Source organism: Saimiri boliviensis, chromosome 16 (assembly GCF_048565385.1).
Source record: "Saimiri boliviensis isolate mSaiBol1 chromosome 16, mSaiBol1.pri, whole genome shotgun sequence".
NCBI classification, from domain to species: Eukaryota; Metazoa; Chordata; class Mammalia; order Primates; family Cebidae; genus Saimiri; species Saimiri boliviensis.
Window position 1 is genome coordinate 73924432 of NC_133464.1, and position 23063 is coordinate 73947494.

General features: G+C 33.0%; 1 protein-coding gene across 17 annotated transcripts in view; it reads right to left on the reverse strand.

The window, feature by feature from the left end:
- Positions 1-23063, reverse strand: part of NBEA (neurobeachin) — a 702569-nt gene that overhangs the window by 512544 nt on the left and 166962 nt on the right. For all 17 annotated transcript variants that reach the window (XM_074387836.1, XM_074387843.1, XM_074387839.1 and 14 more), the window contains 6 exons: positions 20948-21100; positions 19618-19786; positions 13384-13463; positions 11830-11892; positions 11647-11744; positions 6434-6526 (listed from right to left, as the gene is read on the reverse strand). In XM_074387836.1, the coding sequence (XP_074243937.1) occupies positions 6434-6526; positions 11647-11744; positions 11830-11892; positions 13384-13463; positions 19618-19786; positions 20948-21100 (656 nt within the window). The remainder of the gene's footprint in view (positions 1-6433; positions 6527-11646; positions 11745-11829; positions 11893-13383; positions 13464-19617; positions 19787-20947; positions 21101-23063) is intronic.

The following is a 23063-nucleotide window of genomic DNA, read 5'->3' on the forward strand; positions in this document are numbered from 1 at the left end:
AATAATAGCTGGCCAGGCACAGTGGGTCACACCTTTAATCCCAGCACTTTGGGAGACTGAGGTGGAGGGATCATCTGATGTCAGGAGTTCAAGATCACCCTGACCAACATAGTGAAACCCCATCTCTACTAAAAATACAAAAAAATCACCGGCCATGGTGGTATGTGCCTGTAATCCCAACTATGTGGGAAACTGAGGCAAGAGAATGGCTTGAATGCAGGGGCAGAGGTTTCGCTGAGTGGGGATCGTGCCACTATACTCTAGCCCAGGGGGCAGAGTAAGACTCCATCTCAAATAATCATAATGATAATAATAGTACTAAGAACATTCATACAAAGTATGGCTGTGAACATATTATCACTTCTTTTAGGTACATGCCTAAATGTGGTAATGCCAGGCTGGACAGTAAGTTTTTGTTACCATTTTTAAGAAATTAGTAAATCCTTTTGAAACATGGCTGCAGGATTTTACATTTCATCAGCAATGCACAAGCATTCAATAAATACTCTATGCTGTGGTTTTGTTTTCATTTAGTCATAACTATCGTCTAATGTTCTTTACGATTTCTTTTTGACTCAGGGATTAGTTATGTTCTTAACTTTCAAATACTATGCAATTTCTCAAACCTCTTTCTATTGTTTATTTCAAATTTAGTTCTGTGTGATCAGATAGTATATTTTGTTTGATTTCATTAGTTTTTAATTTTATTCACAATTATTTTATGTTTTACGGCCCAATTCATAATAAGCTTTGGAGAATGCTACATATGCACTTAGAAACAATTTTGCCAACTTTAGGTGGAGTGTTTTATAAATGCCAAAGTGTTACCTAATAGGTTGTTGAACCAGGGTGGTGAAAGCATGCTTTCATTAATTGTCAGTTATTCTAAGGTGATGCTTCTAACATTTCATTACTAAATAGGAATGTGGAAAGTTTTCAGTAAATATGTGTCACCAGATTTAATAAATTATTTTCTATTTGTGGTTTACTAAAAATTTTTATGATGAATGATACTGAATTCTATTAAAATTTTTTGCACACATCATAATTATATAACTATTCTCCTTTGTTAATAAGTAGATGAAATGTCCTGATGTGAAACCACACTTACATTCTATGACTACCCTCAACTTGGTTATGCAGTATACTTAAAAAAAAATAACTGATAGACTCATGTTCATATGGGAGATTGATCATAAATTTCCCTTAATTCATAATCCATATCCAATGTTGGTATCAAAGTTGTATCAATTTTATTAGGTGAAATAGTGGCCGATTCTTTCTTCAGCTAGTCATGTAAAAGTATTTTATAAGTGAATATTACAGTTTTTTTATCTTGCCATTACTCTGTTTAATAGTCTTGCTTTCTGTTTCATTTACTTTTGCCCTTGATTATATCTTTTGCCTTTTTAGACTGACAATTAATGAGGTAAGCATAACTGAGAACCTAGAACAATGAAAACCTAAGTGCCTTTCTGCTTTTAATATAAATGTTTACAACCATGAATGTTCTACAATATCATTTAGACCAAATCTCACAAGTGTAAATATACATATTTTTAATATTTTATTGTATTTTATAATATGCATAATAAACAACTTCTTGTTATAGTTATTTAGAAGCTACATATTTCTATTTTTTAAGTTTTAAAAAAGTGCATTTAAAAAAAGAAGGGAAATGAGAAATTTTTTAGGTTTAATTTTTTCATTTTTGTCATTGATTTCTTGTTTAATTGCACTGTTTGCAGAGAAAGTCATCTGCATGACAATTTATTTAAATTTACAGAGCCTACTTTACGTCCTAATTTAAAGAGGAAAATGGTAGGGAAATGAGAAATTTTTTAAATTTAATTTTTATCATTGATTTCTTTTTTAATTGCACTGTTTGCGGTGAAAATCATTTGTATGACAATTTATATAAATTTTATTGAGCCTACTTTATGGCCTCATTTAAATAATTTCTATAGTTTTGTGTACTTGAAAAGAATGTGTATGATATTCAAGCCACTGGATTTTTTTTTCAAATTTTACTTTTGAGATTTTTTGTAATTATTCTTTAAGGAGAAAAATGCATTAAAATTTGTAAAATACTCTTCCAAATTTAGTCAATAATAGATTTCTATGACTCACCTACACTAAGTGTATATGCATTTGAAACTGTTTCATGTTTTTAATGAGTTACATCTTTTCATAATATGGTGCCCCTCTTCATCCTTATTAATTTTCTGGACTTAAAGCTTATTTTTATGTATTTAAATAATGCTATAACAGCTTTTATTATTTAATTTTTAAAATAAGTAATACATTTACCTAGTTAAAAATTATGATGCCATAAAAATATACACAAAGAGATTTTACACCCAACTCATCCCTCTTATACTTTCACATCACTCACAGCTCCCACCACACAAGTGAACACTTTATGATTTCTTATTTCCCTATCATTTTCCCCTTCTGTTTCAAAGGCGCTTTACTTTTAGAGCAATTTTAGGTTGACAGTAAAACTGAGAAGAAAGTAAGAAGCCCCATATGTCCCTACCCTTACACGCACACATTTTTCCCCACTGTCAACATCCCGCACCCAGAGTGGTACATTGCTATAATTGCCTCTTAACTTTTTAAAGCAAATAAAAATATATCATTTGTTCCTTTCCTTTAACACACAGCATATTTTTTAAAGTATATCACCACTCTGTTCATCAGAGATGGGTCCTTTATTAGCACTAAAATCCACTAAGTACTTGGGTCAACCTGCGGACTGCACTTAGCTGTTTATTCAAAAATATGTACTATATTGTTTTCTTTACTAAATTATGTTTCTTTTAATCTTGTATGGCTAGCTTCTCTTTGTTGTTCCCCTTGTCCTTGTTGTGTTCTGAAGTTTGACTTTGCGGTAAGATTTCATGCTATTTTTTCCTGATTAGAATTCATTTACTTCCAAACTCTGAGAAACCAGGTCTTTGATCAATTTTGTAATACTTTTCAGTAATGTACTTTGAATATTGCCTCTTCCTCCTTCTCTCTTCCCCTTTTCTGTAACTGTTATTTGAAACCTTTCCTTCTTTCTTTCTCTCTCTTAATTTCCTGTTCGTCATCTTGTTTATTGGTGTTGAATTCCAGGAAATTTCTTCAGTTCTATCTCCTAGTTCACCAATCCTTTCTGAAGCTTTGTCTGATCTGTTTAATGTTTCCATATAGGTGTTCACTGTAATTACTACCTTTTTATTTCCAAAAATACAACTTTATGCTAAACATTCTAGGTCAGTTTTCCCTGTCATACACTATGTCCTCTAAAAAAGACTGGCAGAACCTTACATCAAGACTTCACTAAATTATAGATTTAAATATAATTTAAATTATATTATATGGCAGCAAGATGGAGTTGGGGGAAAAAAATAGTGCATATGCTTATTCACTCCTAGTACTCTGTTACCAAGTGTACTTACAGTTACGTGTGTGCGCGTGCATGCGTGTGTGTGTGTGTGTATCCTTCTCTACAATCCTGGCTTTGTTTCAACTATTCCTTATATCTATAGTATATCTAGTCTATTTTACTTAACTGTTGTTTGGCACTGAAATTTTAAAAATATTTTTTAAATATTAAATTTTTTTTAATTTTTAAAATATTTAAACTCCTAGCACATACAGCTTGTTAGACATGTCTTGTCTGAATTTTGTGCAGTTTTTGTGATTTGTTTGTTCCATTGTTCTGCTTTTCTTATTTTGGAACTCCATTTATGCCATTATTGTAATTTGCTTTCCTCCCACGTCACTCATTTTCTTTTAATCCTTCTAAACTCACATTTTCATCTATTCATATTTTTTTTCAGTTTTATCTTCTGTGTTTTTCGCTATGCTACTAGTCACAGAGTTTATCTGCTTTTGAGCAACTTCCAATTTTATTTTTTGTGTGTATTATAATTCTTTTCCTCCAATATTTTTCCAGTGTTTTATGAGCTCATAATTAAATACATTCATGCTATCTGTGTTAGTCTGTTTTCACACTGCTATGAAGAAATGCCCAAGATTGTGTAATTTATAAAGGAAAGAGGTTTTATTGAGTCATAGTTCTGCATTGCTAGGGAGGCCTCAGGAAATTTCCAATCATGGTGGCAGGCAAGGAGAAGCAGGCACCTTCTTCACAGGGTGGCAAGATGGAGTGAGTGAAAGCAGGGAAAATGCCAAATGCTTAAAAAACCATCAGATCTCATACAACTCACTATTATGAAAACAGCATGAGAGAAACTGCCCCCGTGATCCAATTACGCCCACCCGGTCCCACCTTCACAAGTGGGAATTAAAATTCAAGATGAGATTTCAGGTGGAGGGACACAAACAAATCACATATCACTATATTAACATTTCTTACAACTTTGTTTTTTTCAGATGGGGCTCTTGCTGTATTGCCCAGGCTGGGCTTGAACTCCCGGGCTCAAGCAATTCTCATGCATAAGCCTCCTTAGTAGCTGGATTACTTCTCCAAATTCTGTTTAGTGGTTCTTTCTCAGAAGCTATTTATTTATTTTTTTACTTATTACTTAGGATGATAAATTTTTAAAGCAAAATTGCTATATGTTCCATAGCAGTATTTTTCTGCTAAGTGCTATTCATGTACTGGTTACTTTAACTTATTTTTAAAATGTATTTTATCTAATACACATGCACTGATGATGTGCCAATTTTTTTGATGCAGCCAAATTATCTGGACCATCCATCTGCAGAAGACTTCCATGCATATGTGTAATAGAAGGGACAAAGGTAACCTTTTTGCTTTCAGAATCCAAAAACCTTCTGTCTCTATAGCCACAGCGATAGACTGCTTGCCACAAATACAGCTCATTTGTGTAGTTCTTTGTGATAAATCTTCTGCTTTTCTGAAACCAATCTGATTCATAAAAAAAAACTATGCTATTAGGCATGATATGTGTATATCTATTATTTCAAAGAATCTATTTTTGTAGTTTGAAGTGAGCCTCTCATCTTCAGAAATTGTGCTTTCCCTGACACTTCATATTTGCTATAATTGAACTCTCTCACCATTCTCTGTATTTTCTCTTTTCTTTAGTCTTAATAGCTTTTACTCAATCTTAGCAACTTTAAGCAGCTGATACCCATATTCTGGAGTACATACATTTGCATCTATCTTCTACTTGTGACAACCATTGTGATAGTACACTTTTTACTTCTTGTTGTACTATTTACACATTTTACAAGAAAAGAGGGAAAAATAAGACATCTTAACCATGTTTATACAAAAAATTGCCTGCTTATTTTAAATTTTGTATTAACTGAGTTTCCATCTTCTTGTGTATTTTTAAATGTGCTTTATTGACATTTTTAGGAGGCTGCATCTAGGGCTACAATCCTTTAACTTTCTCCAGTCAATTTATTTTAATTAACTGAAGTTAAATAAGTTATCTTTATCACTTAATATAAAAAGGCAATATGCTTCTTCACTCCCAGTACTCTGTCAACAAGTGTACTTACAGTTCTGCACGCGCGCGCACACACACACACACACACACACAAATAAAATATCCTTTTCTACAATCCTGGCTTTATTTGAACTATTCCTTATATCCATAGTATATCTAGTCCCTTACTTAACTATTGTTTGGTGCCGAAATTTAAAAAATATATAAACTCCCAGACTATGCAGCTTGTTAGACATGTCGTGTCTGAATTTTCTACAGTTTACATGTTTATTACAAAAATGTCCTTTGTAAATAAGTAAGCACCCCAAAAAAGGCAGCAATGAGGTTCTGATAGGAATATCATCTAGTATCATTTAAATTATAGTTGTACTACTTCCTTGACTTCATTAGTAAGAAAAATATACTTTTAAGACTACAGTCATACACTGGATAGTGTAGTATGAACTGCAATCATTAGGCAGGTAGTAATTTCTTACAGAAAAGTGTTCATAGAAAGTATCTAAAGTCTGGATTTGGGGAAAGAAATGAGGTACTCTAACATCGTTAGGTCATAAAACTAATCATTAAGCCCTACTGTTAGAAACTAGTAACAAAATACAGACTCAGCATGTAAGCATAAGCTCAACTCTCAGAAAGACCTTAATACAAACATGGTATTTCCTTGTCAAAAAAGCTTTCCGTGAAATCATACCCATATGTGCATCATTTTATCTTGACAAATTATTTTATTACATCTTCAGAATAGATAATACTTTCTTTTCAGGAATAATATAGAAATAAACTAAATTATATTACTTAAATCATAATCTTGTTCCATAATCTACTTATTAATAAAATATTATTTTATAAAACACTTTTATAACTTCTACCACAGAAAGCTATTATTTTCCTCTGTTAGATTATTCAAGCCAAATTTCATGTTATATTACATACAAAACTCATAAAAACATAATCTCAATAGTTATTTCTAGAATGAATTATGACAAATATCAACTTACTTGTGACCTAAATGCTTCAGAAAGTATCCCAGAACCTTCAAAGCTTGAACCCAAATACTTTCACTTTTAGAAGCCAATAATTTGTAGATCACCCTAAAAATATATAAATTATCTTTTAAAAATTTACTAGCATCAAAAACAAAAACACTATATACTTTACAAACAAATTATACGTAATATGAAATATAAATTTAACTCTGAAGATTTCATTCTCAGGATTATAATTCTTCGGAAAAATTAAAAACTAGCATGCTTTAATAATTTTTCTTTGAACATGTCCTTCAAATATGTACTCAAAAGGGCAATGTGACTGGTGTTTATTAAGTACTGCATCCCAACATACAGACAGAATTTTCAGTTTTAAGACACATGCTTGGTTAAGCCATATCTCCTCTCTCTAAGAAATGGCCCAATATTTAAACCTGATAACCCTGTTTTCTTTCTTTTTTAAAAAAAATTTTCAGTGGCACCTGCCTGTAATCCCAGCACTTTGTGAGGCCTAGGTGGGTGGATCACGAGGTCAGGAGTTTGAGACATTCCTGGCCAACATGATAAAACCCCGTCTCTACTAAAAATACAAAAATTAGCTGGGCGTGGTTGTGGGCTCCTGTAATCCCAGGTACTTGGGAGGTTGAGGCAGGAGAATGACTTAAACCTGGGAAGTGGACGTTACAGTGAGCCAAGATTGTGCCACTGCACTCCAGCGTGGGCAACAGTGTGAGATTTAGTCTCAAAAAAAATTTTTTTTTCTTAATTTTAATATAGAGGTGAGGTTTCGCCGTATTGCCCAGGCTAGTCTGGAACTTCTCAGTTCAAGTGACCCAGCCACCTCAGCCTCCTAAGTGCTGGAATTACAGGTGTGAGCCACTGCACCTTAACCCTATTTTTCTGGCATGACTAATTAGATGATAGGTAGGTACCTTCCTGGTTATTTCTCCTTTCTGAGAATTTGAAATGAGGTCTAAGAACCAATGTCTCTTCTTTGCTGGACTCTTAAATTCGAAAATTGTTGGAAACAGAAACTAGAACGGCAATGTTTTGTTTCTATTTAGAGAGGCTAGCAACATACAGAAGGAAGAATTAAACAGCTATACAGAAAGCAGCAGAGAAAGCAAACTTCTTTCCTAATACTGCTACAATTCCTGGTTCCTACTCTAAGATTTTTTAAACAAATGCATTATTCAGTTTTTACTTAAAAAGCTTGAGAGGCTTTCTGTTACTTGGAGCAAAAAAGCCTCTACTAATATATAACCTAACCTATGCAATCACTACAATTACTACATAAAAGCAGGGCCATATTCATTATAATATTTATAACTGTTTAGACATTTTATTCCATATTTTTTTCTATTAAAAAAGTTATTTGTTTCCATAAGGTAGAAGGGACAATGACAACTATATACAATGGTAACTAATTCTACAATAGAAGAAGGTTCTTTAGGGGCTATAAAATTATGTTGTGCTTTATTTTACTAAATATCTTTCTTAAAAAATAAAATGCCATGGTATATGCTGAGGTAAAGTACTCAGCTGAACAAAAGAATCTAGTAAAAGATGCAATATAATTTTCATAACTTCAGTGATACTTACAAAGGGGAACAAACAGCTTTAAGTTAATGTCATTATTTTTAGTTTTGCCAAGAGCTTACACTATTAAAACAGAAAACGTTACTGATATTGCTTCTTTTTCTCTTTTTTTCTTTTATGCTTTGCATTTCATCTATTAAAGAATAAACTATGAGAAAAGTGATTATTTCCTTTGGAAGATTTTTTTTTCAAACCCCAGATTCATAAATATGTATGGGTTTACATTGAAACCCATTTTCAAAACTTTTAGGAACCAAGATCGGTAATGAAAAAAGACAAGTTTGAGAATAGTAAAGTCATACATGTCAAAAAAAATACATTTAAGAAATCATAAGAAGGAACATTATACAGCAAAAATAGTCTTGAGAAAAAGTAAAAGCTCACAGTCTGGGCCAGGCATGGGCTCACCCCTGCAATCTTTGCACTTTGGGAGGCCAAGGTAGGTGGATTCCCTGAGTGCAGAAGTTTGAGACCAACCTGGGCAACATGGTAAAAGCCCGTCTCTACTAAAATGCAAAAAAAAATTAGTCGTGCACGGTGGCACATACCTGTAGTCCCTGCTATTTGGGAGGCTGAAGCATAAGAACTGCTTGAACCTAGGAGGTGGAGGTCGCTGTGACCCAAGATGGTGTCAATGTGCTCCAGCCTGGACAATGGAGCTGGATTCTGTCTGTCTCAAAACAAGCAAGCAAGCAAACAAAAACAAAAACAAAAACAAAAAAAAAACAAAAACAAACAAACAAACAAAACCCTCAAAGTCTAAACTGTGGCTACACTCAAATATAGAAATGGAAGTTCTTACAGAGTTTCTATTGTCTAGGAGTAACTTTGAGTAGGAAGAAAAAAGGTATTAGACCCCACCCTAGATCAAGAGAAATTATGATTACTGTTGAAACATGAAAATGTCTGAGGCCATCACACATCTACATATGTAGGGCTGTGATACAGTATGAATAAGAAATTTACTTTGTTGATGAATGTTTACTTGTAATATACATTATTATTAACAATAATCCTAATTCACCTGCTTAAGCCCACTATAGTCTAAGCTATATAAGACAGATAGTTGTCTATTCTTTTCTTTGAAAACTTCCAAATATAAAAATATCAAACTCTTCGCTGCTTAGTTCAGTGTTTTGTTATCACAAGGACTCCCTTAAGTCCAATCAACATACCACCAGAATTAAAGTGAGTTCATTCTTTTTGTTCAACTGTTATACTGAATTCAATTGTATGAATTACAAAAGACCAGAATTTTCCTCCAAAAATACTTCATATACAAATGTTAGCCCTTACTGGCTATTTTCTAGAATACAGACACATAAATTCTCTAGACACTTTCAATATTTTCTGTCTAATTAGCCTAGCTTTTCATCTTTTATACTATTCTGAACCAGCCAAAAGGCCATTTTTAAATTTTTGAGATTGTTTTTAACCTACTGGTAACAATCTGACATGTTCTGCTAATGGTCAGCCCTGAAGACCTTTTAATCTATTGTGCTTTTTAAATTTTACTTTATTTATTCATTTTTTTTGAGACAGAGTTTCGCTCTGTCACCAGGCGCCAGGCTGAAGTGCAGTGGCGCAACCTCGGCTCACTGCAACCTCCACCTCCCAGGTTCAAGCAATTCTCCTGCCTCAGTCTCCCAAGTAACTGGGACTACAGGTGCGCCACCACGCCCAGCTAATTTTTTTGTATTTTTAGTAGAGACGGGGTTTCACCATGTTGGCCAGGATGGTCTCTATCTCTTGACCTCGTGATCTGCCCGCCTCGGCCTCCCAAACTGCTGGGATTACAGGCATGAGCCACTGCGTCCGGCCTATCAATTCTTTCATACCATACATTTAAAATACTATGCCAATCCTAAAGATCTTACCAAATAGCACTTTCATTCTTAGGATCACACTTCCAATGTATCAAAATAACAGAATTATATTTCTGCATTTCATCATATTAGACAATCTAAGTTTGGTATCTTCCATAAGGGTAATGTGGGTATCTTCAACTGATTCACTAAATTTATCAGATTATATAATAAAGCAAAATTGAAGGACAAAGACACTAATTATTCAATCTATATATAAGTTCAGAAGAGTGAGTGTAATTATAATACATTATTAGATTGAACCATATGAAATTGCCATTATTTGGTAAAATCAGTTAAGTATCAACAGTTTCATACAGTTCGAACTCAGAGTAGAAATTATAACAGTAGTTAATCACTAAATGTATAACATTCTTCAAATAGCTTTGCAGCCCTATGAATTATAAACTCAAAGGTAATAGTGACATCACAAGTGAGATATGCATATAGAGATAGTGACTGCTTCTCTAATTTGAAAAGTTCTTCAAGTCTAGAAAGTTGTTATTCAGGCCGGGCGCAGTGGCTCAAGCCTGTAATCCCAGCACTTTGGGAGGCCGAGGCGGGTGGATCGCAAGGTCAAGAGATCGAGACCATCCTGTTCAACATGGTGAAACCCCGTCTCTACTAAAAATACAAAAAAGTAGCTGGGCATGGTGGCACATGCCTGTAATCTGAGCTACTCAGGAGGCTGAGGCAGGAGAATTGCCTGAACCCAGGAGGCGGAGGTTGCGGTGAGCCAAGATCGTGCCATTGCACTCCAGCCTGGGTAGCAAGAGCGAAACTCCATCTCAAAAAGAAAAAAAAAAAGGAAAGTTGTTATTCATTGATATAAATGGCCAAGTAAAAACAGCACTTAAAAAAGCCCTTGACAGTCACTGATACCTTGTTTCCAAAGTCTTTTTATAAACTTTTTTTCACAATAAATCTGTGGAAATTCACTGAGTTATACATGGCATATATCCTGCTCATCCCACTAACTAAGACTCCAGAAAAATAAAAAGAAAGAATTCCTTACAAAGCCAAATTATAGGCTTAAGTTCATAAAAATATTAATTAAGGAATTATATTTCATCTATCTACCAAGTTACTTTTCAACTGCCATAACAAATGTTAGTTTTCAATTTCTTTTGGTTTTGGCCTCTTATTTCCAAAACATTTTCACCTCTATTACTTCTACTGCACTGCCACTGTCTCAGGTCATCATCTTTAAAACTGATGAATAAAATAATCTTCTTGCTGATATTGCTACATCAGTTTTGTCCTTCAACTCATATTTCACATTGCTGATTGTAAATCTAACAAAATAGCAAACTGAGCACAACATTTCCCTATTCAAAATTCTTTAATTTTTATCACCAACTGAAAAAAAAACACTAAAATTATTACCATTCTATGAATCTTCCACATCTGGCTATAATCTCTCTCAGGCCTGATATCATAAAATTTCATTGTATTGTCTTTTGCTAAAACATACCTTGCTTTTTCATGTCTTCTTGCAAAAAAAAAATGCTCTATCACAATTTGTAATGTCCTTACTACAGCAAAAACAATTTAATTACTCTTCTTGATTCCAGAGACCAATGTTTATACATTTCGTCAGTTTCCTGAGTATTAGAGAATCAATAGCAGCATTCCCCTTTTATACTCTCTTATGTGTATAATTTTGCTGTATTTATTCAAATATTCAGAATTGAAGTTATTCTAGGAGGAACAACTGTGCTCCATTAAAGTCTAATAGTAATATTAATACTATAACCATACCTTATTCCATTTCTTTGATCAAATGCTGGTATCATTGAGGCTGGGTGTTCTGACATTAAAGCCACCAATAACTGTAGCACATCGTGAATATTTTCATCCTGCATAAATCACCAATACTGATTTAGTTAAAATTTTACTCTAAAGATTGGCTTAAATAATTAAAAGACCCATAATATGTCCTACCTCATGCATTGTAAGTAGATAGTTCAATATACTCTGAAGTTCATCCTCCTTGACCCCTCGATCCTAATTTTTAAAAAATATTTTATTACATCTAAAATTACAATTTTAATTTTAAAAAGTATCAAAAAATAATTTTAAAAGAAAGAGTAATGTAGTGATATTTTAATTAAAATCCCCACACACTTCACAATTTATAGACTAGATCATTTCAAGTTAATTAAGTAAATACTTAGAAAATTATATCAACTTTTAAGTCATTAATACTTGATGACATTCATTATAAAAAGTTAACATATTTTGACCATCTAAGTATTCTTATGACTATTTTCTAATCACTCTTTCCTTAAAATAATATAAATGCAAGACTATACAGCAGGGGTCCCCAGACTTTTTACACAGGGGGCCAGTTCACTGTCCCTCAGACCTTTGGAGGGCCGGACTATGCAAGGTGTGACACCCTTCACAGCCAGCGCTTCTGCCTCCACTATCCCAGACAGTGGTATCCAGGTCACAGGCCCAGCACCGCCTCCAGTGCTGTATACAGGGATGGCGGTGATCAGCCTGTGACACTGTGTATACAGCGTCCTGGACATCTGCAGCAGCAGTGGGCCTCTTCTGTGGGAAGCCCACTGCTGCATGTTTCCCCTATTATAAGACACTTCCTAAAAATAAGACAGCCCCCGTCTTTTGGGGGTGAAATTAATATAAGACAGGGTCTTATAATAGGGGGAACACGGTGTGCAGTAATGTGGGGGGAGACTTTTGGGCAAAGGGAGGTTATAGGGGCCATTATGCTGTTGTACATTTGGGGAAGTATGGAGGCCATTGTACTGTGTAGTAATGGTTATAGTGCTTTGCCTTTCTTCCTACTTCTGCTGTTATTCCACACTCCTTCTGGTGATGTGGGGCGCCGCAGCCGCAGACCGGATGTGCGTCATATGACATGCTTCCGGAGCCGTGACGCGTGCGTCCCGCATCACTGGAAGTAGTACTGTACGTGAGCGACACGGCGCCACAAGCGCCGCCACATACAGTGCTTCTCTCACTGACCACCAATGAGAGAGATGCCCCTTCCTGAAGTGCGGTGGGGGCTGGATAAATGGCCTCAGGGGGCCGCATGCGGCCCGCGGGCCGTAGTTTGGGGACCCCTGCTATCCAGTATCAATTTTTGTGTACTATGTCACAATTTACATTTATTTTCACTTTGTTTTCATCTTAATATTTTAAAAATCCTACTACAATAAAATATATTATGTAATTCTTAAACTGGCACACAGACCATTTTCTAGAATTATGGTCAATTATTGTAAGAATGGTTCAATTCTTATTTATATGTTCCTTGTCTATTTCTGTCACATCCCTTAATAGAGAAAATTTCAGAGAGCATTTAACCAGAAGTTCAATAAAAGTTAATACTAAGATGTGCAGAATTTTGAAAGGAATTTATGAATTAAAGGCAGCTACTACTAATTTAACAATAATAATTCTAAACTATGCCAAAAATTCCTTTCCACCTAATGCTCTGTAATTCTAAATTATATAAAATTATTTTACCTTTAGTATGAGCTGTTTCAGAAAAAGTAGCATAAATGCCCTCAGAGATATAATTTCTTTTTGTGATGGCCGTGGACCATCTAGAACAAAACAGAAAAAAAAGTACAAAGAAAAAATACAAGACATTAAACAAGCTTGATGTAATTATGTTGGGATACTATGGCATTCTTGAATAATTATATTTATTGAAATTATAATACTTATAAGTATTAGTGCTATAAAATTTCAGTAATATCAGAGTATCCAAAAGTTAACTTTCAAATTTTTGGCAATTTCAAATTATTTACTTAATGATGTGGGGGGCAAAGAACTTTTAAAAAAGTTTTAATATATTAGCATCCATTTATAAATGTACAATCCCCAAGTATTTACATTAATACCTTTTCCTATCTGTATTACCTTAATAGGTTTCCCAATATTTCTTCCATTCTCAATTAAACTTGTCTTCATTTAAAGACCCTCTCTATTTTCACCCCACACATTGTTTAACAAAGCACAGAAAAAGTAACATTCAGTTTTATTGTAATTATTTGTTTTGCAGCCTATTTCTTCTATGTTACTTGTATACAGAAAATACGTATTATGGTGGGCATTTATAAATTCAACGTCAGTAAGTGAAAATGAGTATAAAATATTAAAATGTACCTGTCAGTTTTATCAAAATGTATAAATTTTAAAGTAATTTCAAAATATCTAATTACCAATAAAAGTGAAACTATAAAATAATACACATAATATATATAATATACAATAAAGTATACTTTTAAGAAATGTAGCCAGATTCATAAAAACCCTTTAACATTAAGGCTTTCTTGTAGAAAACAGTATTTATCTACTGCTCTACAAGTTTTAAAAGCATAATCCCTTCATGTATAATTTATGGCATGTGCTTATTCACTTAACATTTACATGAAGATTATTACATCTGCAAGTAAGTTACTACCCAAAAAATCCATCCTGCCTATTATTATAAAAAAAAAAATCTTCCCTATTTCCCAGACTGCTCTCCACCTTTTTTTGACCCACTCCCACCAAGATGCACAAAGTACTCTTCCCCTCCTATTGACATTTGGTATTACTTTAAAAAAGAACCTTTAATTGTAAAATATTGCATATGTATGGAAAACATACAGGAACAACTTAATGATGTATTACAAAATGAACACCTATATAAACACTTCTTTGGTCAAGAAATTGAACACTGACAGTAGCCTGACAGGGAAAACCCATCAACCATTGTTATGCTGGTAAATGAATTATCTGCAGAGTGGAGGGCTGAGGTTCTGATTTTGAGCATTTACGTATTTCTAATTTCTGTCATATTAATAATCCCATGACTGATTTCAAGTTCAAGCTTCCAGTGGTTTAGCAAACAGCTCATAAAATTCCTGAATATCTAACAATTGGTTGTGGTCCCATTCTGCCCTGCATGCCAGAGACCTCACTATGCTCCAGACCTTAGCTCTGTGCCACACATTCCCCTTCCTGATCACATCCCCACTCCATCCACCCACAGACAGGTACTGTCTTAGTAACAATCTCTTTATTCTTTTTTTTATTTCTGCCACCACTTAATAAAATTGGTCAAGTTTTACAACATCTCAGTGCCTTAGGATTGTTTTCTTCTTTACTGTTAGTGTAAGAATAATATTGCTTTGTCACAGGACGTCTTGTGAGGATCAAATGGCTCAACATATGTAAAGGAATTAGGCCAGTACCAGGCCCATTTTAATCATAAGCACTCAAATGTTGGCAGTAATTATTGTATATTACACAACGCAAACAGCATGTTGCAAAGAAACATATACGTATTTGTGTGCTTTGTATATGATATAAATCCACTTCTGCAAAATAAGATACAAACCGATTTATCTAACAAATACAAAACTGAATGAAAAAACAAATCTCAAAATAATGTTATGTACGTAAAATACAGAACCTAAACAATAAATCAAGAATACATATATAAATAGCAAAAGAGTAAAGCATAGTAAAAAACAATAAGCACCTAAGTAAAGAAAAAAAATAACATAAAATTTGAGTTGGGGCTATTTCTATGACAGAGAATAATAAAGAGATGAGACCATGCACAAAAATATCAGGCTCATGGGTAATCTGTTTTTTAAGCTTAGTGACGTTTAAGAAAGGTTCACTTTATATTTGTATTTATAACATTTATAATTCCATAGATATATGTAATTATACCATTTTGTATTCATGATCTATTCAAAATCAAGCTTTGAAACACCTATGTGCATTCATGGGTAAGTTCATGTTTGTATGAGCAAAGAAGAAAAAGCAGTAGAAGGATATACAAGACTGTTAACATTGGCTACCTGGGAGAGTATTAAATTTTTATTCATAAACCTTTGTATTATTTCACTTGCTACCATGAACACGTATTACTTGTACTATAGTATTTTTAATATATCTCAATGTTTTTACAGTTAACCATACTTAATAATAATTTTAGAGACAAAAGTGTTAAGTCATAGTCAAAGCAAAAATATCCTGCTTCTCACGGTGAGTGCCTACACATGAATAGTTCTAAGAAAGCTAGTGTAATGCAAATTATCTTTAATATGTCCTTAAAAGAAATCATTCATTTAAAATTGTATTGAAAAATGCTGTCATTTAGAAAACTATATACTTTAAGTCAGAACCTTACATTCTATTATATAACAAAATTCATTTCAAAGTATTAAAATGTTAAAGTAAAATAATAATGTAAATGATAAAGAAAAATAAATGCTTGTTCCACTTTCCTGTCACTTTCATTTAAAATATATGTACTGGTTCTCATCCCTTCCCTCTCTTTGATGTAGCTGGAGCCAGTGAGGCCCCGGAGGCAAGGACGGAGCAGACACCCTGGCGATATGCAGGGTCTTACAGAGCCAAAAAGGCAAGTGACTCTGGAAGGACTTTCAGGGTCAGGGCCAAATAGTCAGTAGAGCTCAGGAGGATGGCCAATACCAAAGAAACAACTGGCACTGAGGAGACAACAAGGACCATTCAGAGTCCGATCTGAGGGTAGGGTTAGAGATGACTAGCAATGTTAAAGCTGAGACGGTTATGGTGTGTGTATCAAAATATTGGTTTTATAAAATAGAATAAGAAAATATATTAATATGTTGAAGATAATAGGAGCTAGATTTCTCACTATTTAAGAAGAAAGCTGCAAATTTAAAGAGTTTGAGGCTAGTTTGAGCCATGTGGCTTTGGACTGGAATTGAAGGTACTGTTGTAAACTCACGGTTTTAATATAGATAAATCAGTTGAGATATACCTATACACATAAATATAAACATCATTCCCTAGATCTGTCCACTAAGAGTCCGTAGAAGCAGTTACATTCAAAAACCGAGAAGCACACCTCACATCCAGATCTTAGTTTCTAAAAACTATATCCACCAAGCAAACCAGGACTTCTTGGAAAAATGCCTAATTTCAGGGCTGGGATAAGGAAAGTAAAAGACAAGTCAAAAACATCTTGTTTAAGAAAGTAAGAAAGCATCAAAAAGTTACAGGCATTTGTCTTGAAGGCCCAAGAATCCATGTGAAGGGTCCTACTGGCCAAATCTTGAGCATCAAAATAATGATACAACCCAGGAGACAGACAAACCACAGCCTTAGAGCTAAATCAGGCCACTAGTTTTTTTAAGTTTCACTAGAACAAGCCACACCTATTCATTTACACACTATCTGTGGTTATTTCTGCAATACAACGCCAAAGCTGACTATGTGCAACAGAGAACTTATGGCTCCCTAAGCCTAAAATGCTATCTGGCCCTTTGCAAATAAAGTATGCTAACTGCTGATATAACACATTGAATACATGAGTCCATACTGATATAAAAGACAGATAGATAGATAGATAGATAGATAGATAGATAGATAAAGAGTAGAGGAGTAAAACAAGTTCTTCCCTACAGTAGATATGCTAACATAATAAATGTCTTAGAAAACATCATCATTTGTCAGTCATCACAATTAAGATAATTTCTAGCAAGAATCATCAATGAACTAAAACAAGCAGGTGAAACTTTGTTGAAGAACAGGACATTTATATAGTTTCAATGTATTTCTCCACAAAATACTTATTAAGTAAAAAAGAAAAATAAATAATTTTATAATGAAGAAACCTGGAAAGTAATATCTTAATCAAATATTTAAACTTAACATCACTTGTAAAAGGACAACAACATCATGCACGTCCTTGACAGGATACAAGGAGACAGACACAGTATGACTTCTATGCTATTTCTTGCAAAAATGAAAAACCTGAATCATCATGAACAAATAGAAAATTCAAATTTTAAGGCATTTGAAAAAATAACTGGTCTGTGTTCTTCAAAAATGTCAAGGTTCTGAAAGACAAGGAAATAGTAAAAAAAAAAAAAAAAAAAAAAAACCATTCTACAAGGAAACTAAGCACAACATATGATCCTCAACAGACGTAGGGCAAAAGATACTTCTTTTTTTCCTAGAAAGGGCATTATTGGTATAATTACTGAAATTTGAATGGGGCCTTTGAATTAGATGATAGCATTGTATCAATGCTAACTTCCTGATATTAATGGGTATCCTCTGGTTATTTAACAAAGTGCCTTTACCTTCCAGAAAATACATAACATTTAGAGATGAGAAGATACAATATCTAAACTTTATTATCAATTGATTCAGAAAAACAATATGTATATGTATCTGTAGGTGTGTTTATATATACATAAAAAAAAAGCATGAGAGAATAGTAAAGCCTAAGTGGTAAGATATAAAATTTTGAGAATCTAGTAAGAGACATATGAGAATTCTTTGTGCAATGCTTACAACTTTGTAACTTTTCTGCAAATTAGAAATTAATATTTTAAAGTAGAAATTATTATGTGTGAATATATGATTTGTTTAGACTTGAGAAAATTATCATAGTGTAGCATTTAAGAACGAGGTCTCTGAGTCAGATAGGTATGATTCAAATTTGGGTGCTGTTCAGTTTGTACCAACTTTCAGCTTCCTATCTTTAAAATGAGTATGACGCTAAAAACAAAGTTATATATAGATGCAGTCTAATGTATGTATATTAATATATCTATCTATAATTCATTATATATATTATTAAACAAATTAACATGTAGAGTGCTTAGCAGGAAAATTCAATAAATTTTAGGAATTACCAACTTAAAAGCAATGGAAGAACAAACAAGACAAAATAACAAATCTGAATACAAATAACTTCTAAAGCCCCATGAACAAAACAAAAAGAGATAAAAGCTTATAGAAATATTAACATAGTAAAATGCTATTTTTCCTTATCAAAGGGATTATAAAACTGCAATATTCAATAATACCTTGAGTACACTAAAGGAAGTACTCTAACACACTACTGGTAAAACTGTAAAATAATATGATATTCCTGAAAAAATTTTATAATATTTGTCCGTAGCCCCTTTCTCAGTAATTTTAAACAAATCAAAGATGGAGGTAAACACAGATATGAATGAGAGAATCCTATTATTTATAGAATCATAACTTTAGAAACAATGTAAATGGTGCATCTTCTTACATTACTAAATTGGGCTGAGAAAAGTATAAGACAGAAAAATTGGGAAAAATCTCAATTCTGTAATTTAAAAGTTTAAATATTTTTATATATGTATGTAATGAGAAACACTGGAAGAAAACATGCCAAAATTGTATTAGTAATTATTCTTGGGGTCATAAGCATATTTTTTCTTCTGTATTATTTTATTTTCTATATTTATTGCATAATTTAAAAACTGGCTATATTTTTAAAACAAGAAAGAAAACACAGTCAAGAACTAAATTAGTTTCCACTATAGTCAGAACAAAAGATAAATTTGGAATAAAATATGAAGAAATCTAACAATCTAAAAATGTTGAAAGCAACTGATGTACTAGAAAACACCTGTTATAACCAATATCATTTAACCGTTTTTAATGTTATGAACGTATCTCTCTAAATTAAAAAAAAAAAGCAGATAGGCTAAAATAAACACTCATTGCTGCTTTTTACCTGACTTTATTCCAAAATAATTTAATACTGAAAAGCATTAAAGTTCTTTACCACAAACAATTTTCAATATGCCACTTCTGCTACATAGAAAGAAAACATTTCAGTGACTTCATAGCCATGCACACTGCTCACTACATGTAACAGTACTCAGAATACAAAATAATCCTAGGTAAATGGAAACACAGTGGAAGTGTTGTACATACCTAATCCTTTAGGTGTAATCCCACTACTGTCAGCAGGATTAATAACCCAGTAGTAATATTTTAAGGTGTGCATTAGTTGTAATACCGTTCCTACTCTGCGTATGGTGGTGTAGATGGTAGCAGTTCCAATAAATTCAGCAGACAAATACGTATATAGAGAAAGTTGAACCTAATACAGAATATTAGCAGATCATAAAAATAAATGTAAAATGCTTCATGTGCTTATATTATAAATATACATACAGTTTTAATTTAAATGCAAATTAGTAAAGGCCAAGAAATGACCATTTAATGTGAGGATAAAAATAGTAACTTTCTTCTTCTGTATTATTTATTTTTTAAAAATATATAATCTGCAATTAACATATTCTAATAAACTTATAATAAAGGTAGTCTAATAGTGGCAATTGATTTTTAAATGATTTAATAATTTATTGAAATTAATCTGATAAAAAGATTAAAATATTTTAAAAGTCAACTAAAGCTCTTAAAGAACATTTCAGTAGCTTTCAGTGTATAAATTCCTTCATAGCAACAGAACTAACATCAGTCAGCTAACGCATATCTGAAAAAGCATATATTTTTGTCATATATCCTAAAAGTTCATGCAATTTCAAATTCTCCTTACCTATGGTCACAATATATAGTTGGTTTTCACAATCTGACCATGTGTGCATAAAGATGGCAAATCAGACATCTTGCTTAAAAGAGTTCTCAAAATTCAGATTTGGGCTTAGCCAATAATTAATAAGATGAACCATGATAAAAATAAAAACTTAAACATGACCTAACTCAGTGAGAGATTTTTAAACTGTAAAAGATAGCTCAAAATCAAAATATCCCTCATTACTGATTTCTACTAGTACTAAATCCTGGTATACAAAATAGTAAGAGTTTTCTGTTATCTGGAAAAATATTTCTTTCATACATTTATTTTTAAATATTATTTACATGTCATGATACAAATTCTGCCCTCAAAATGAAAGCAATTTTCCAGCAAAATGATCATAGTCATGATAAAATTAGTTATCTGTTCTCTTTCCCGAATCTTTCAAAAACTAGCATAGTAAATTCTTTTCACTGGTAAGGTATGTATCACATCTAAAGATGTCTGAATGCAGTGTTACACAAAGATTATTTTTTACCTATAGTTTCATTTATTTTACTACTTATAAATATTTTGATCTCCTGATAGTGCCTAATACAACTGCAGCAGATTAACTATAAAATAAGCTACAACGTTCAAATGTTTTCCACTGGTACTTTAGATCCAGCAACTATAATGTATAAAATTACACTAAAACAAACTAATTGAGTATAAAATTCATACCTTTGCAGGTGTATGTATCCAGATGGCTGGGTTGAATAAAATGTGATCACAAAGCTGCTTCAGCAAAGGTGCTCCATGAGATAAACCATCAAGGTATTTTGCAAAAGATAAAAATTGCTCCAAGACAGCTCTAGTTATATGAACTCTTGAAGACTAAGAAAGCAAACAGAAAGTCTAGCTTGAAATATCCAGAATATCAAACTGTACAAGCCCACATGAATTTTTCATATGCTATCCCTAATAAATATGAAATATTTATATTTTCTTTGCTATTAAAATATAATCTTTTTAAGAGATCTAAACTTTTAGCTATTTCTTTGAGTGACATCTTGTTATCTGAAGCCCTTTCTAAGACAATTACAGATAAATAATTCAAGTTAAATAATGCTACTATTAAGTAAAGCTAAAGAAATGAAATGTTATAAATAAGAATAACTTAATTTCATTTTTGTAGAAATTGACAAATGAGAACCTAGACATAGAAATTAAAATAGTGATATTGTTTAAAATAGCATTTAAAGTATGGAAATACATATTAATTAAAATATTATTTCCTTTGCCTTCTCTTCTCCACAAATAGTCTATCACTGGATGATATATTATGCTTCCACAGCTTCATATAACACCCTATCTATGTTGAGTACTCACTTCAAGAATTTTCAACTGCTATCACCATGTACCTATTACCAATGGTATTTAAACAACAAACTCTGCAAACTGAAACCAAACCTTAAAGCTGTACCATCCCATACAGTAGCCAGAAGCCCCATGTGGCAATTGAGCTGTTGAAATGTTGCAATTTAAAGTGAGATGTGTTGAGCCAGCCACGGTTGCTCACACCTGTAATCGCAGGACTTTGGGAGACCGAGGCGGGCAGATCACAAGGTCAGGAGTTTGACACGTGCCTGTCCAGCACAGTGAAACCCCGTCTCTACTAAAAATCCAAAAAATTAGCTGGGCATGGTGGCAGGCACCTGTAATCCCAGCTACTCAGAAGGCTGACGCAGGAGAATCACTTGAATCTGGGAGGCGGAGGTTGCAGTGCACCAAGATCACACCATTGCACTCCAGCCTGGGCTACAGTGCAAAACTCATTTCAAAAAAAAAGCAAGTGAGATGTGATATGTTTTAAGTATGAACACACTGGGTTTTTGCAGCTCAGAATTTTTTTAAATTGTATTTTCTTACTGAATAGATGTTGAAATGACAAAATTTGGAGGATTATCAAAATAAAATGCTAGGCTAAATACATTGTTAAAATTAATATCACCTGTACATTTTTTACTAAAAAATATTAAATTGCACCTGAGGCTTGAAGTGTATTTTAATTCGACAATGCTATCCTAGAATACAATTTCAGATTAAAATGCTGTAATATTAAAAATACTCTTCCTAATAGCTGATAATTCAAACTCAAATGTCCAAAAATGTATCTTCCTACACAAACCTTGTCTTCCTCATCTAGTGATACTATTTTGTAGCATCTCTGTCTTTCCAGTCATAGAGTAAAGAATTACCTACCACTCAACTGTAAAGCACATATCACATAACACATCTTTCTTCCTATTCTTCAATGACCAAAGTCTGAATATCAGTTTAAGACGATCAAAGTTTCAAAAGGATAAATTTGTCTTACCAATTTTACCTGCCATATGATTTAGCTACATTTCTCATGCTCATAATAAGGACAACTCAATAAATTTGACTTCAGTACATCAAGAATTTTCACACTTCTACATAAAAGGTCACAAACTAAAATGATTGCAAATAACTAACAGCAATGTGTAAACTAGGGTAGGAAACAATAAAGAGTAGTGAGGACCAAAACTAAAGCTCTTTGTTGAGTCCCACAAAATATTTCCAGAGGCCAATTTCACCCACAGTACTCATGTGCTTCCCTTGCTTTCTCCATCTTTCTCCCCTAGTTTGTAACACCCATGCATACATTTCCTTTACCTTAAAGGTACAGCTCAAGACTTTCAGTCATTTAGAAAATATACATGTTGATTACTCACTATTAGTCAAATACTCTCCCTGGCACTGTCAAAAGAGCAGCTAACAAAATTGAAGAAAAAACTCCACCTTACAGAACATATTCTAAGAGATGATAGGTCAG